Source organism: Coloeus monedula (genome assembly GCF_965178545.1).
Source record: "Coloeus monedula genome assembly, chromosome: 1".
Taxonomy (NCBI): Eukaryota; Metazoa; Chordata; class Aves; order Passeriformes; family Corvidae; genus Coloeus; species Coloeus monedula.
The window spans coordinates 111,019,069-111,036,521 of record NC_138781.1 but is presented as its reverse complement, the minus strand read 5'-3'; the positions used below and the strand labels follow the sequence as shown (position 1 = coordinate 111,036,521).

The 17,453-nt window shown below is 35.3% G+C and overlaps 1 protein-coding gene across 3 annotated transcripts in view; it reads left to right on the top strand.

Annotated features, from left to right (window-relative positions):
- The window catches only part of ROCK1 (Rho associated coiled-coil containing protein kinase 1), an 85,781-nt gene that overhangs the window by 20,958 nt on the left and 47,370 nt on the right, over positions 1-17,453 (top strand). For all 3 annotated transcript variants that reach the window (XR_014226901.1, XM_082292654.1, XM_082292655.1), the window contains exons 2-4: positions 11,820-11,901; positions 15,554-15,654; positions 16,469-16,606. Coding sequence is in view for 2 of the 3 variants with exons in the window: in XM_082292654.1 (XP_082148780.1) it covers positions 11,820-11,901; positions 15,554-15,654; positions 16,469-16,606 (321 nt within the window). In the remaining variant the exon portion in view is untranslated. The remainder of the gene's footprint in view (positions 1-11,819; positions 11,902-15,553; positions 15,655-16,468; positions 16,607-17,453) is intronic.

The following is a 17,453-nucleotide window of genomic DNA, read 5'->3' as shown; positions in this document are numbered from 1 at the left end:
AGTGCTATGTAGGAAGAATGGTATTAGAGAAGAGTTGACTTACTCTTTTGTTGTAGCTGGAAAAGTTGGTAGAAGACTTGCTTTTACAGTCATCTCTTAGCATTTTAGTATTTTTCATCCTTGTGATTGCAGTATATCAGCTTGGTGAAAATACCCAGTGTTGTAGAAGTTGAATACTACTGTTTTAGGAAGTTCTGCTTTCTTTGTCTCATGCCTGAGCAAGTGTATTAGAAGTGCATGCCTCATGCTTGAGCAGTGGAAATGTTGGGAAAAACTTCTTTCTTGGTGCATGAAGTCAGTAGCTTTAGTTTTCTTCAAACTTTAGTCTCAAAACTTGAAAAGGAACATAGAAAAACTTAGCTGCATGTGCCTAACAAGCTTGTAAGCATAATAAATCAAAACATCTTTGGACTTTCTTGAAATTAAAAGCGTTGGATCCTCTAGTGGATTTCTAATACTTCCACTCTTCCTCTAGTCTTGAAATACTGTACTTGAAAATCCCAGATAAACGAGCTTATATTGTTGTAGTATTACATATGTTAAAATCCTTACTGATTATCGTGAGAGAGACTTGCAGTTTGTAAAAAGCCACCCGTACGTTTTCATGGACTGCTTTGATTCTGTTCTGTCATTTCACTGCTGGAATGTGGAACCATGCCTTTCAAGTAGGTTTTTGATTTTGTAGATCCACCTCTCTTTTTTCACATGCAGTCCGAAGCATTCAGGATTTTAGTTGTGATTCTACCATGATGTCAGAAAGGGTAGAAAGAGTACTTAGAGGAGATTTGGGTTAAATCAGAGAACTGTAAAATAGTTTGGGTTGGAAGGGACCTTAAAGATCATCTAGTTCCAAGCTCCTGCTATGGACAGACACTTTATACTAGACAAGCTTGCTAAAAGCCCTGTCCAGGTTGGCCTTGAAGACACTCGGGGATGGGACATCCACAACTGCTCTCAAAGCATCTATTGTGGGAGTATTTTTAGACCTGAAAGTAATTAGTGACTTGAATATACACTTAAACATCTGTATTAATTAAAAATTGTGTTACTATTGGCATTGTCTGTATATGCTACCATTTTTTCTTCAGGTGGGTTTTGAAAGAGAGCTTGTCTCTTCACACTTTTTTTTTTTTTTTAAATGGCTTAAAGGGAGTGGGTAAAACCATGGTTTTTTAAATTTATAAATTTGTAAATTTAATTTATTGGGTTCTGGACTGTGGGAACAATCTGTTAGCAGAACTGTTTTGTTCTACATTAGCAGTGAAAATCTCCAAAAAAAGTGAAAAACTTGCTGTTTTGTTCCTGTTAGTTACAAAATCCTATAGTACAGACGAATCTTAGTGGTTGGGAGTAGAGATAACTTGTCTATATCTAAAATAATTCTCATGGAATTTTTATAACCTTTTTAAAAAATAGCATTACTTGAAAGTCATTTTTCTGGGTATATTCATCATGGAAAAAAGAATAAATATAGAAAAACATTGAGTTTATGCATACAGACATCTTTTATATTGAAAGTGATGTTTTTCTTTTAATCAATCCACGAAAAAGTCTATGGCCTTCGCTAGGGTTTGTGATACAAAACTGCATAACGATGCACAAATTCTTAAATAGTGTAAAGTTCTTGTTTAGTTGCATATTTCAAATATCTGCTTGACGTGTGATTGCTTGTGCTGGAATGTTTATTGCAGAAATGTAGCGAGAGCTCTGACAGGAGATTGTGCAATCGCAGAAGCTTCTCAAAGTTGATTCTTTGCTTCATTTGTGCTTAACTTCCCATATTTTTCGTTTTGCAGACTGGTTTGCATGTGACACTAAGGAAAGGCGTATTGCTTTACAAATCACTAGTTCAGTTTCTAGAGTTTTTTTAGTATAATTATTTCATAATCTTCATTTCTGGACTTCTCTCATGGCTGTTCGCCGCTAATTGTAAAAGTGTTGTGATTTGTTCTAGAGTTTTAGGGAAGAGTTTCCCTGTTGGTGGTGGGGAAGGGGAGATTTTGTACAGTGATTCTAGACTGCTGGAAAAATTATGATGCTCTCACTCTCTTGAGAAGTTATTCAATGAATTGTCTGTGCTCTGTTTGAAAAATTAAGTACTTTTGTTCTCAGTTTGCCTAGCCTCTGTTTCCAGTCCCTGGGTTATTTTTCTGTGGGGTGGATATTATTACTAGCAGAGGTTTTCTTTTTCTTTATACACCTTTTTAGACTCTTTTTAGACTCTTTTCTAAAGCATAATTATTGAACAAATATAATCTCCAGAGACCAAGTTGTCAAAGCTAAATAGAGAACTTGCCTTTTTATTGTTGTATAGTTTGTTGTTTATATCTGTAGTTAGCACGTAGTGATCTTTACAGCAAACCTGGTCCAGGTCAGGTGACAACAGGTTCTGTATGGCTGCTAAGGTATTGTTGCTTTACAGAAAAATTAGTTACCTTTCCACTGACTTGTTATATTGCATACTTTGCTGGTAATGCTCTTGGTTTGTTTTTCACAGCAGAGGTGTCACTTTTCAGACAAAAGTATGGTGGGAGAGCTAGACGCAGCAATTTAAGCTATTGATGGGAAAACTTAGGCTAGTTTTACTACAATGTAAGGATAAGAGATCTAAAGTTGCTTTACATATTTGACAGCTTTTACAAGAGAAAGCACTTTCATTTATGTTGCTTGCAATAACTCCTGTGAACATGTTGGTGTCTTGCTAATTCACATCTTGTCCAAGTGACTAAAGCTTACTTTCTGCAGTCAGGTTTCATGGATACCTGCCTGGAAAAAAATCTGTGAGGCAGACAGCAATTTCCTAGGCAACAGATGTGGAGGGAGTTCTGTTTGCTTTGGTAAATACCACTGTTTTTTAGTGGAGTTGTGCAGTTTCTTTTCCTTTTGTTGAAGTCTTTACTCAACTCGTTGCAGGTTGCTGCAAAAGCAGCCTCAGACTTTTGAGCTGGGACTGGACCAGTTTGTCTTCATTCTTTCCTATCTCTGATCTGTCTTTATACCATTTTGTCGAAGGGAAGTTATGTACCAGTATTTGCATCCATAGTGTTAATTTTTATCCATGTTACTTTTGCTTTCTAATGAGCGTTCCTTACAGTGTTGACTCCCATTGATCTAAATTGGTAGTTTTAATTGTGTGTGTTTAAAATGAAAGTGTTGGGACTCCCAAATCGGAACGACAGATCTCTGTGCTGCCTGTGGAAGAATCTGCCCTCACAGGATAACCAAGAAAGCTGTGGGGACCTCAAAGGGCATTTGCTTGTGTAATTTACAAGTGAGGTTCGGCTTTAAAAAAAAAAAAAAGTAGTTATTTTATATCTTAGGTTAGGGATCAGAGCTTGCCTTTTATTTTTGGTTAATACCATAACTTTGAGAAGTGGAAAGGATGTGAAGTCACTTTTTTCCACCACGAGGTATTTCTGCGGATAGTGTTACCCTGCTGTGTGTCAGGTTGTCTGCTCATCTCCAGTTGCAGTTGTTACTGTAGCCGGGAACTCTAGACCTGTGAGGCATTTCCTAATGTCAAGTGCTGCAGTGGCTGTGGAATGCTGCTTCCATGGTGATAAACATCAGTCAGTTCTTTAACTACCAGTACTTCTACTTCTTCTAACACTATTTAAATATATATATTTTAGGTGCATGTGTGTTCACATCTAGTACAGTTTTCTTGAAGAGGGCACTTTTAGCAAGCTGTACTTATGCTTTATTTAATTCTACTGTTAGTCAAACATGGTTTGATAAATCATTTAAACCTAAAGTAGGCTATTTTCTTATTTTCTACACATTAAAATATTAAGAATCTGCATAGCCCTCCAGATAGTTCTGCTTTAGTCTTTTTATATATTCTGTTCATGGTAGAATGTTTCACATTTGGTATAGAAGCTTTGAAGTTTGTAAAACTTGCCCACAGAGCATATTAACCAGTGCAAGTGAACCATTTTTAAGAAAATGAAATATCTGGAGATCTCACTTGCTGTGAAATGAATCCATGTAATTTGACTTAATGGCAATTGGCTTTTACTCTGGTTTCACACCTTCCTGAACTATTTTCAAATTATATTGTACCTGTTTCTGCCTAGATTTCACCGAAATATATTCCTGGTGCTGTCATGGTCTATGTTCTTCATCATCCTCTCTCATCTGGTAGTTGTTCCTAAAGATGGAATACTAAGTGGAATTAATTCTGATGCCAAATTGAAATAATAAAGCACTAATATAATAAATTGAAGTTTGGATGTAAAGACTATTAACTACAATAAATTATGCTAGTGGAGTGAAATTAATGTTGTAATACAGTGTTAAAAGTTTGAGTTTGGAGGGGGAAAAAAACTCCCACTAAAATACATTTTCTGGAATGCATCTTCAAACAATGTCAGTTTTCCATAATTTTAGGCATAAAAAGTCTGATGAATAGGTGTCATTCAGAACAGATCTAGTGATTCAAAATTTCTGCATCTAGTCAGTGGACAGAGAGGGTCAGTGGTGTGAAGGATCTATGACTTGCCCTCAGTGTTAGCGAAAGACTGAGGTGTGTAGGTTCTCTGAATGATGTGTAGTGGGTGCTGGCAGTACTCCTGCACACACTCTGTATATGAGTTGATTTCACAGATTCACACTACATTTTTAGTTCATTTTAGGAGATGCTTCAGGTGGTAGGATCCATTGCTGGAGTGGAGAAACAGCAACACCCAAAAGTGCATGTGAAAAAACATTACTACTTTTATGTGCTTCTGTCTAAAGACTTGCAAAGGTTTCTTTCAGTGCTAATATGGATGTAACAATATTGAGAGGTCTTTTAGCTCTGGTGTTAGTGACAGAGGGCGTTTTCATATATGTGTTTGTGTATCAATATATATTGAGATATTTATATTGAATTATGATCTAGTGAGTCATGTAGTAAATGTATGTTCTAGGAATTGGTCAGAGCAAATGTTGAACAGCTACTGTTTGAACAGAAGGCAAGGACATGTACTTATGCATGCAAGTACACAGAATGTGGGTGGTGTTTGCAACTACACATGGTATAACCCTTTAAAAAGGCCAAAATGAAAGCAATAATCCATACTGCTTTCAATAATACTGCCTTGAAGTTTCAAGATCTCCTTATGCAGATGTTAAATCTCCCCCGAGTCAAACTCTTAGCTCTTTACTGAGTTAATACTTCACCTCCCCAATATTTCTTTTTGAAAGGCTATTGATTTAACCAAATTAGCAAGACCTCTTATGAGTATTGCAAGGTGCTAGGAGGCAAGGAGGTCTGTAGAGTTGTATTGTGCTGGGTGATGAATCAAGGACCTTTTACTCAGGCTCATGTGTCAGTTTGTGTACTTTGCCTGCTCTAACAATTTAATGAAAAGTCTTAAGTGAAGTGCCTTAAGTCTGTCTAGATTGTCTTGTCCACTTTGAAGATGCAATGTTGAATTGCAGTTCTCTCTTATTTGGACAACAAAATTAATGAGTGGGATTAACTTAAAACTTAGTGGGATCTTTTGTGTACTTGATTAGAGATAGATAAATGTAGCACTATTGGTATAGTTGACCAGAGAGATCACTTGTGTATGACAGGACATTATTATGAGTTATGATGAACATGTGCAAATCAAGGTCGGTCAGATTTGTTGATTTGAGAGTAGTGGGGGAAGCTCATAGTACTATAGAAATAGGAAAATGGCTACAATACAGGGAACTAAAATATGGACAGTTAAGAATTGTAGAGCTCAAGACTTACTTTCATCTCTCCAAAAAAGGAAAAGTGGCAAAGACTTTAAACTTGGGTAGCTGCCAGTCTGTCCAAGGAATGCAAATTTTGTATGCTGGTAATACCCATTAAGTATTTTTTTAGTTCTTTGAGTGCTAAATAAATAGTAAAATAATAAAGTGTCTCAATAACAAAGTTTTAACTGAATTTCATACATTTTTATTTATTATGTGCTGGATGATACTACATCATAATTAAATAAAATTTCAAAATATAAAAATGCTATAGTTGTACCCTGACAATGTAGATTGTATATTTTCTACTCTATATCACTTACAAATAATGAGATATGTTTTGCTAAATTGGAATTGGTTGATGGTGTATATTTTGAAATATTAAAATTAAAATTGCATCAATATTAGTTCATACATCTGAATAAAACAAGTATTACATAGTTGTAGTGAGTTTTGAGATTAAGGAATGTAGTTGCAGAGCGAAGAACTCTAGTATAGTCATAGTAGGACTGGCAGTTTGATGCATTAAAACTTTGGAAATAGGTATAGACCAACATTTGGGAAAGTATCCAATTAATGTGACACTGCTTAGGTCAAACTGAAGAAAACCGGTCCATTTTAGATGAATCTAATGAAAGGAAGTTAGTGTAACAGCCTGAGAAATTCAGTGTTAATAGATTGTGTAGTGAATGTGTGTGTTCATGATAAGTTTTATGTTCCAGCATTCTGTATTTTTAGGAAAACTGAAGGGAGAGTAATGGAAAAGGCTGTTGGGTTTGGCTTGTTGTATGAATAGACAAATGAATGGAAAGCTGCTGATCAGTCTATTCAAAACAGATTGGTAATGGGGTTTAACAGGTGTGTGGTATTTCACAGTCATAAGGGATCTAAAATGGTGAGTAATGGTTAATTAATGATGGCAGAGCAGTAAAAATTAAAGATCCAGCAAATCAAAGAAGAAATTAATACTTTGTGGTGCCTGGCTGATTATAAGTGGTAGGTAAAATTCATCACTGAATGTTGAATGAATGCATGGGAGAAAAACCTCTCATCTTTATGTACTTATGTTACATTGAACTAGCTTTGATTTTTAATGCCTAGTTTTGTGGAAAAATCAAACTAGTGCACAGTGACTATAAAAATGAACCAGCTATTTTGGTGAATGACTGAAAATGTAATGAAGGACAGAACAGGAAATGTACTGCATCGTGTACTTACGGTGTGCTCACAGCTTAAATATGATACGTGTTTTCTCCACACATGCCCCTGCCCCATTTAGAAAGTACATGGTGGAAATAACAAAGCACCAGAGGGTGCTGATGGTGGGAATTGAAACAGCTTTCATACAAGGATAATTGGAAGAGAGATGGCCAGTGGTGAAATGCTGCAAGTGTGTGAAGCTGTGTCTTGGGGTACATGGGTAAAGAATCATTGTCCCTTTTTTGGCTGAAGAATGGTACACTCAAAACGAGGTACACTTTCACATAGCCTGTAGGTGGTGGAATTCACATCTGCATGATGCTGTAAATGCAAGAAACTAAACCAGAGAAAACATTTAGAAATGTTTTAGAAAATCACTGAAAAAAATGTTGCCTAGAAAATCTTTGTGATAGTTAATTATGACAGTGCCATTTCTGGCTCACACATACACCTGAGCAGTACTACTGTGTGCTGGACTTGCTCATATCCTCTTTCCTGGACATTCTTATTGTCATCTCCAGAGCCAGTCTATGCATCTAGACAGACCTTGATTTTACTCCGTATAACTATTCCTTTTAAACTTTTAAGTGTGGTGTAGTAATGAATAAAAGTGAACCAACAGATTATGTGGAATTGTTGGTTTCGTATACAAGAGCTCTGCATGTTGTAATGGCTCCCTAGTGTGCCTTTTAAAAAATTTCCAGATAAAATGAGGTGTTTTAAATAGATAATGAAACTATTGATGATTTCATTGAATGAATGTGATATAGAAAAGTCTGTATCAGACCATGAAACTGACTGAAGAACATTAGAAAGGCAGCTTTCCCATTTTTTTAATTACCTCTGAAATACTGTTACCACATAAGTGGAGGTATAAACCAATTTATTTTAGTACTCTGTTTTAATTGTTGGAAGGAAAATGTCTGTGTAGACCTCAAAGCTGAGCAGGAAAATTGCTGTGTAATGACAGAATAAGGTGGAACTTAGTGTTAGCTGAAAATACCTCTAAGCCACAATCTGTATTTCCAAGAAGTATGGAATGTGCTGTATTTAAAAAAGATGCATACTAAAATACATGGAACCCATCCAAGTGGAGAAAAAATCCATCATAAAAATGAGGCCATCTTATTTTAGTAAAGTGTATGAAACTTTTGGAGGTATGGTTGCCTATTAAAATGATGTCTTGTCGTTCTTTTTTTTTTTAAGAGGAGAAGAGTATGGCTGCTATAGGTCTTGATGGAATGATGATGTTCCTTCTTTTGTGCGTTACCAAAGAAGTCAGATGATGTATTAAAAGATTGAGCAATTAGAGTTTTTTGCTTTTATTTACTATATTGATAAACTCAAAAACTCTAAATTTTTCTCCCTGTGACAATCTTACATAGTATTCTATCACCTAATTCACACCAGTGTAGATTCTAATTCTTCCCAGAGAGTAGGCAGTTTTCTCCTTGGACAAAGGTGAAACAGTGTTGTCCAGGGGGGTAGAACCCTTCAAAACAGGCAGAGAAATATTCTCCGCATTCTGGGTTCCCGCAGAGCAAGGTGGAATGAAGAAAGCTGAGAGATGAGTTATCTCTGCAGCCATTGCCAATAATGATTTTGTGTCTCATTTGGCCTTTACCCTTTTTCTGCAAGCCATTATTTCTTAAACTCTGTCATAAATTCCCATCTCTCTGACCTGTACCACTTTGAACCAGCACTCACTTTGAGCTTGTTTACTCCTCCCTATTTGTTCACCAGTGATACCACTTAAAAATAGCTGTGCTTCTATGCTTCCCTTTGTGCTGGCACAGCTTGTAGTGTTTGCAAGTTCTCCTGCTTTAGCTAATGTAAGGGAAACAGACTGTTTTCATGTTTTATGTTATACACTAGGTATCCCAAATATTTTACTTCCATTATGATTCCATAAAATCACCCTAAGCTCACTCTTACATTTGCAGTCGGCCACTAAAATACCAAGGTGGTTTTTTTCTTCAGAAACTTACTTCAGTCCAAAAAAAAAATCATTTTGACAGTTAAGGATTTGCAAGTCTCTTAGTTATAGGATATCACCCATCCCTACCTTTTTTGATGTAAGTTTTGAACCAGGATAGTTTATATTCTGGAAAAGGGGAGCTGATTATTGAAGAGCCTTTTAAATAAGCAATTCTTGGCATGTAGCTTCCTTAGATATTGTTTGCATGATCTTGAAATATGATTTGAAATGAATGTGAGATCAGTAGCTTGAATCTGTATTTCAGAGTTTTTTAGTTAAGTATTTTACTTGATAGAGTTCATATCTAAGAACTGGAAGGCGAAGAACAGAACAGGAAACATTGTATATGATGAATTCTGAATTAAACAGAATTGAAATTTGCTTTTGCCTGTTAAAAGTGAATTTGTATACTTTTTCCCATCTTTAATTTAAAACTTTAAAAAAATAACACAACGAAATACCTAACATGCCTAAGACACCACGGAAACTATGACATTTTCTATACTTTATGCTTCTTTTGGTACAGGTTTATGTAGTATTATTTCGGAAGAAAAAGTATGATACAAAAGTAAGATTGATGTTATAAATTTGAACATATTCCCATTTTTCCTTTATTTTTGTATTCAGTGTTTAAAACCTCCCTTCCTATAAAGCAAAAGACTGAATTTTGGCTTTTGAAGCAAGCTCTGAATTGAAACAGGTAATTGCAGAACCCCAGAGCCAACCAGGATTTGAGAATTCTGTGCTTCTGCTTGGCGTGTGGAAGTTTTCTGTGTTAGCCCTGAACCTGGACAAATCAATTGACTCTACAGATTTGAAGGCTTCACGGCAGACTGGGCCCCAAATTTTGACAGTTCATTGCCATCTCTAGTTTGCTTTTAAAAATCACTGGATGTGACCCAATAGCCTCATAGCTGTTTTTTTCCTACTGCTTCACACAGCATTGAGATAAATGCACAGAAGCTACTAGTGGACTTTGTGCTGCTGTGCAAGCAGTTATTATGGTTCTCGGTTGAATTTACCAAAGAACAGAATTTTTTTCCTGGATTTCCTGGGTATTTACCATGTGGTTTTGGAACAGGTGTCTTTTAGTAGTTTGCAAAGTATTTTTCACTAAGTTACACTTACCCTGCGTAGCTTTATTTCTGCATCTGTCTTGAGTCCAAATTGTTGTTGGCCTCTTACTCTCTTATTTCTACTACTGACCTATTAAATGTTGTTTCCTTGCTATTTGCTTTCCCTTTTCATCGTCAGTGTCAGTCCAAAAAGATGATCCTTTAATACACAAGATGCAAAACCTGGCTTTATTTTAGAGAGCTAAAATACTGTGATGCTTTTCTTGATTTGTATAATTTTCATTTTAACATTTCTTAGTTCAAAATGAGCCACTGTGTGCAGAGGTAACTTAAAACAGGAATGTTTTCATGAAACTGACAAATTTAATATATCTAGCCTTTAAAGTAACTCTGATTATCCTTGCAGCTACCAGCTTTCAAATTCTAGCATTATTTTACTGCTTACTCTTATTATATCTTAAGTAAATAATTTCTATCTCACATACTTTAAAAGTGAGGACTGCAAGCCAAGAAATAATGTTGATTTTGATAGCACTTTGGGTTTTTTATAGTTAAAAGTCAGTCCTAAAGACTGAGGCGAAAAATAGATGTGAATTTGAAGTGAAAGATCAAAGACTACTGTTTCAGTCTAAATCAAATGTGTTCTCAACTATATATTCCTGGAAAATAAGCTTTCAAAAAGCTTATACTCTAGCTTTTGTTCAGGCATAGTTACTTGATATATTTAGTGAATACTGATGGGTCATTTTTCAATCCTGAAAAAAGGATTGAAAAATCCTTTTAAAAGCTGAAAGCAATCAAATTAGTTCTAGTCATTTCTGAACTGATCAGATCAAAGGTATGTCTGGTCTAATATCTCACTCCAACCAGGTCAAAAATAGCTAACATAGACACCTAGCTATGAACTGGACAAGTAAATAGCAGTACATCTCTGGTGTGTTTTGGTAACATCCATCAATTCGTATTGTAAGACCTTCATCTCTGTTTTTGCAGTTGTCACTTACACAATACCTACCTGAGACAGAGGATTCCCTAACGCTCTTATGATTCTTTGTTATGTAATTCCCTAGAATACTTGATCATTTTTCAGTAGAAACCATATCTGTGGTTTTCAGCCAAAAGACTGGGTTTAGTTTTTCTCCAAGAAGATGCTATCCACTGAGGAATCATTTATACCTATTGATAAACACAGATTTAACCTTTAAGTCACAAAGTTCATGGCACTTAATGAGACCTTAAAGTTATCGCCTTCTTTGTTGTATTTTTCTCTTGAGTTTTTTGATGATGTTTGGTTTACTTTTGTTCATGGGGATGTGTGCTGTGGTAGTAGTGTCGGATGGGCTTGTGGCTGTTTGTTTCTAGATTTAAGTTGGAATGTATAAAGCCAGTATCTTGTTCATGAGAATTCACACTGATTCAATGGGTAAAATCTGGGGTTTGACTCTGAGAATTAGATTTACCATCATTGTCCTATTTGCCAGTTGCCATTTCATGTTCAAGTCCCTACTGTGTGATACACTGTGACTTCTTAATATTGCTGAACTTCATTAGAACTGCTATTTGTTCTTCTTGTATTTGGAAAAAGTAATTTTTTTCATGAAAGTATAGAGCTAATTAGGGTAATTAATAACTCATAGAAGCGTGTGGAATTAAATTTTAATGGGTCCAATGGAAGTGAAGGAGTGACAGCTGTTTCATGTAACTGCTAACAGTCATTAAATAATGTGAATGATTTCATTTGCATGGAAAATTGATAGGGACAACTGGCTTTTTATCTTGGCTCTTCAGTTAGCAGCATGTGTAATTATTTTTCCAAGTACTTAATTTTGCTTGTTGTTTTGTTTGGTTTCTTTCAGGATGGATTAGATGCTTTGGTATATGACTTGGATTTTCCTGCCTTAAGAAAAAACAAGAACATTGACAACTTCTTAAACAGGTGTAAGTATTTAATGTTTAATTTACTAAGTAACAGAAGTTTATAGTATCAAAAAGAAAACACCTCTTCTAGCTCTTTGAAGAGCAGCTAGGGATTTGGTGTGCATTGAGTTTTTGAGTGCAAGTTGTTGTAAGAGTCTTATTTATTTATTTCCCAGTGAGAAGTGACAGCTGCCTATACAAATCTTATCTCCAGCAATTGAATGTCCAGTCTGTTGCCTTGAGTGCGGTGGCACAAAGCCTTTTAAGAGAAAGGCCTGTTCTCTTTGTTAGGGCAACTCCCCGGATTCCCATAACTTGTTTTCTAATGTCATATGCAAGATATCATAAGCAATTAACAGTAAAATGACAGAATGATGTATACAATGTCAGGAAACAGTATTAAATAATAACAGACTGGAGCACACATTTTGTAGGCTGTTTTTTTTTTTTTTTAGCATAAAAGCTCTCTTTTCATGAAAACTTCATACTGCATAGCTGATGCATTCATTTGTGTATGCGGCTGATGTGTCTGCAGTATTGTCTGCATTTACTCTGTATTTGGCCACTACCAGATTTCCTGCATGTTATACTCTATAATAACATTTTAAAGTAATAAAGTTTGTTTTTTAAATAGAAATCATAGTTCCATAATTTTCATAATTGAAAAAACCAAACCACAAACAAAACCCCAAAACGGCGTTTAAGAATCAAATCTTTTCTAAAGGCTGCCAAAAGGAGAAATTCTGAAGAATATGGCAGAAATGTTTGCTGATTGAAGACTTGCTTCTGCCTGTGGACTAATGGGCAAACCTTGAAATTAAGCTAATATTTTTAGATTTTTATGGGCTTAAGCATCTCAGTTGAATTCTATAATAAATGTTTTTTGGGGGAAATATAAAGTAATTTGACTAAAATAATTTTTGTCTTTGCTTCATTGAAATTTATGTGGGGCTTTTTTCTGTTTCCAGGGTCTTCTCAAATGGTTTATTGAGTGCAGCTGTAACCTATGATAGTGAATTTGTGGTGTTCATTTTACATGATTCTCCATTTGTGTGAATATATGAATCCACTGGTTGATGGCTCACTTGCACATAAGCTGGTTACTGAAAGCCTAAGCTCAGATGTTCTGTTTAACTTTTAACAGTTCAAACTATATTGATACCATATGCTGAGTTACATGCACATTTTGTATACTCAGTTATTTACTGAGAAGGTGTGGTGAAACTCTTGGAGAAAAGAGAAGTTGTATTAGGCAAAGGAAATAGTCATTGCAACAGATAGTTTGAATGTAATTTTTATGAGTAGTGAAATCATTAGTGAGTCTCAAAAAGCTTCACTTTTGCAATTGGGGCTGAGTGAAAGAAAACTTTTACATTTACAGACTGATAATGAATATCTTTTAGGTATAAATTATATCCTGTGTAAGATGTGACCTGAAGTAATCTGAAAGTGGAGAACAGAACATATTAGTTCCCTTCAAAGTGCCTTTAGAACATTAACTTGCAGCGTTTGCTGAAATATGAAAGCAAGCTGTGGATGTGCAAGTAGTGGCCTTAGAGGGAACACTGAAGTCTAGTTTGCCTTGAATTTCTGTAGTTAAACAGACATTTTTGTGTTTATTGTAGTTTTATTAGAAGACTGTTTTAAATATCTTTTATGCAGTATTAGCTGCCTGTTTTGCACCATTATTGCAGAAATTTAAAATACATTTCTAGATGGCAAATAAAATGGGACTTTGCTTCCTTTATTTTATAGACTGATTGCCCTGTGAACCACTCCCTATCCCCTCTTTACTTATTTCTACCTCTGCCAGCTGAGGTTATGAGGGTGATTTTTGCAGATGTAGAACCTGAGTGATCTTCTACCATATGGAATTAAAAGAATAAAGAAATGAGTATTAAAGGTATCCAAGAGCCCTGCTTTGCAGTGGTGACCCAGTTTATTTCAAGGCAGCATCTAAGCCTATAACCAAAGTTCAGGGCAAGTTGGAGAAGGCGATGTTTTGCTGTGGGAGCCACCCCAGCTGTTCATACAGCATAAGCTGGCCAGGTCCTCCACTGGTCCTGGGAGATAAGGAACTGCCAATGAAGTATATTGCAGCCTGACAAACCTTGCATAATAGATCTTAGAATATGGAGGTTGAATTTCCGGCACTGTTGTTACTGTAACATTGTCTGAAGATACTTGTTAACACTCAGTTATCTCAAGCAGTAAATTTCAATTTTCAACTGATCACAAGCTTGGTTTACATTATTTTAAAATCCTTATCTTAGGTTGCTCTTCAGATATATTTTCCTTAATTCTGCTTTGTTTGTAGGCAAGGCTTGTGGTTGAATACCATGTAAGGATTCATATTATGCTTCACTTTCTTTTGCACCAATGTCAGGCTTTTTCATTCAGAAGTGGTGAACCTCCTGTTGTGAGATTACTAGGCAGGAAGTTAACAATAGCTAGAAAATTGCTGTCATGAAAATTGCTGTATTTCAGTTCTGTATAGTCTTGCTCCTCCTCTACTGTAGGCCAGTTGGCACCAGGGGAAATAAGAAATTATTTGTTGGAACCCCTGAATATTTTGATCTCTGTGTGAAAGAACTGGTCAGAATTTAGAATTTTGCTATGATTTACCAGAATCAACCTGTGTTGTGCTGCATTGTAAAGGGGTTGGCTTTACATTAGATAGTAATGCCACAGAGTATTTATTCAAACAGAACTGTTTGTTCCTGTTGCAGTAATAAAATCTTACTGAATTTTTATTGTACATAGGCTGCTTTTGTTTTAGGTCGTGGCCTGTGTAGGCAGAAATTGAATGATAATTTTCTGTCAAGTGCCTCCTCATTTTGTAACATTTGAACTTAAAATATTTTATTTCTCCTCCTTTTTCTTCCGCAGTCCTTACTTCTCTCTAAACTTTGCTTTTAGGCCTAGAATATTATTTTTGAAAGTTAAACATTGTTGCATAATTTATTTTATTAGAAGCATATCTGTTTTAGTAGAACTTCCTGGCTTTTAGAAATACTGAAGCATGAAGCTTTTCTACATAGTCTCATGCCAGTGTTGACCCACATGGATTAAAATAGACTGTTTTAATCTTTTACCAAATTTGGAATTAGAATATCTGCCCACAGGGAGTTTGTAAATTATTCTAGTTTATAGAATGACAGGTTTATATAAATAATTGCAATGATTCCCAGTGCATGTTTTAAATTAAAATCTACTTTTTTTGAGTATTAGGAATCATGAAAGTGCAGAAAAGCGGAACTTTTTTCTAAAAATATTTTTTCAAGTGTCTTGTAGTATATTTTCTGATACGCTTTCCCAGATGTGTTGCATATTTATTCAAAAATAGTCTTATTATACTGATCAGCTTGCAAGCAGGCTCATGCTGGATATGAAATTTTTGCATAGCTTTTTTTTTTTTGCAGGTAATTATTTTTAAAAAATTCCTAAATTAAGATCTCCTGTAATATGATTGTATGGTAGAGTAATTGCATTAGGTTTTGTCAGATTTTGGTTACTGTGGTCATGAGAATGAGGTCATGCATTCTGCAGAGAGTTTTTCAATGGGAAGGTAGGTTCTTTGAGCAGCACTTCTAAAATCTACGAGAAACTGAAATTAGAGAAATGGGTTTAATTAAATTGACTGTATATGAAATATGAATTTTGTTCTGTGTAGATAAAGACACAGTAAATAAAATGAGAGATCTGCGCATGAAAGCTGAAGATTATGAAGTGGTGAAGGTGATCGGTAGAGGGGCTTTCGGGGAGGTTCAGTTGGTAAGTTAAGTTTCTATTTGTACATTTGAATGTATTCTATAGTGTTTGCTCATGCATCTGTTTCTCAGTGTAGTGTTCTGAAGATGCAGTCTTAAATATTAAAGCCTTTAGATCAGTGAAATTTTATTCCTTTATATTTCATGGAAATGTTTTTGGAAACGTTGTATTTCGGTCCTGTCCAAGTGCACAAGTACTTGTTTTGCATTGTAGTCTTCTCTCTTAGAATAAAATTCAATGTGTATTCTCATAATCAAGAAAATTAGCCTTTACCACTGTTTACATGGACACTTGAAGTCTTAAAGGCTAGAAGAGTTTCTGCCAGTTCAGGGACTGCACCAGATTTTTGTGGACATAGTTCTCACAGATGAGAGATGTGTGTTGTTTGTGATAGGTTAGCAGCCAGGCTTGTTCATCCTGCTTTATTTAATTGAGTGCTGGTGGGAGAAACTGGAAATACAGCAGCAAGTATACACATCTGCTAATGAACTCTGGAAAATGCTCATAGTTTTAACTTTATGGTATTTAACAACACTACCTGCCAATATTTGTTCTTTTAAAGGCACATACATGCGAATTATGTGACTCTTATGCCTATGGACTTCGTGTTGAATTGTTCTAGCAAGTATTTTAAAAGTAATGCATTGTCAGATATAATTACTTTGTGGACCTACGGTATATAATCCTTTATAGTAATGTGAAGAGTCTTATAAAACATATTAAATGGTAGAGCAGGAAAAGTAATGCTTTCAGTGATGTTCATTGTGTGTTAATATGGCAAACTACTATGTTCCGCGTGTCACATTTGTCTTCACAGGTAAGGCATAAATCCTCAAGGAGAGTGTATGCTATGAAGCTTCTGAGCAAATTTGAGATGATAAAAAGATCAGATTCTGCATTCTTCTGGGAAGAAAGGGATATTATGGCTTTTGCTAATAGTCCCTGGGTTGTTCAGGTAAAGTGATACTACTTTAAAAATATTGACATTATAGAATAGTTTGGTTGCAACACTGGATGACTTAGAATTACATGTTTCAAAGTCTCTTTTCTTGGTTTTTTGGTCTGCTAGGGAATACACGACTAACATTGGGAATGCTGTACAAAAGAGCAGGTATTGCACTTGCTTCAAACTGTATTTTGTCACAACAAGATAAACTATTCTGTTTATTATTAAAACTCTTTGCCAGATATTTTTATATTGGTGTATCTGCTCCATAGCAATTATTTGAGGCATCCAGCATACTAGAAAGACATACTTAAGACACAGCTTCTGTGTATTCTAATTTCTGTGTGTATCTTTGATTCAAATTTTGCCCGCTCTGGCTATTTTTTCCTCATTTTAGTGTTGTCACTGACAGTTTTTTGGGAGGTACTGCTGCCTTTGAAGTTCTAAGGAGCATGCCTGAACCAATCATCATGCATTATGTGTGCACGTCAGCTTGTTAATTTAAACTGTTTTTACCCTTAAGCATATAAATTCTTCTGTTAGGTTGGAATTACACAAACTCATTCAAGATTTACCCAAGTCAGATGGGTAACTGCATTACTATCTGTCTGGATGGAATTAAACTTAAGCATTTCGTACAATTTTAAGTAAAGAAAAATCTGCTTGCACTACTGATGTTGAACAGAGGGCTGACAACTTTGAGGGAAATATTTTTATTATTTAAAGTTTAGGCTTATTTTCTATATAATAAATGTTGACAATAAAAAGTAAACATTTAGTGATAATACAAATAGAATTGGGCAGATGTTTGCAATATAGTAGTTTCATGTTTGTGTATGTGTCAGCTAGCATCCCA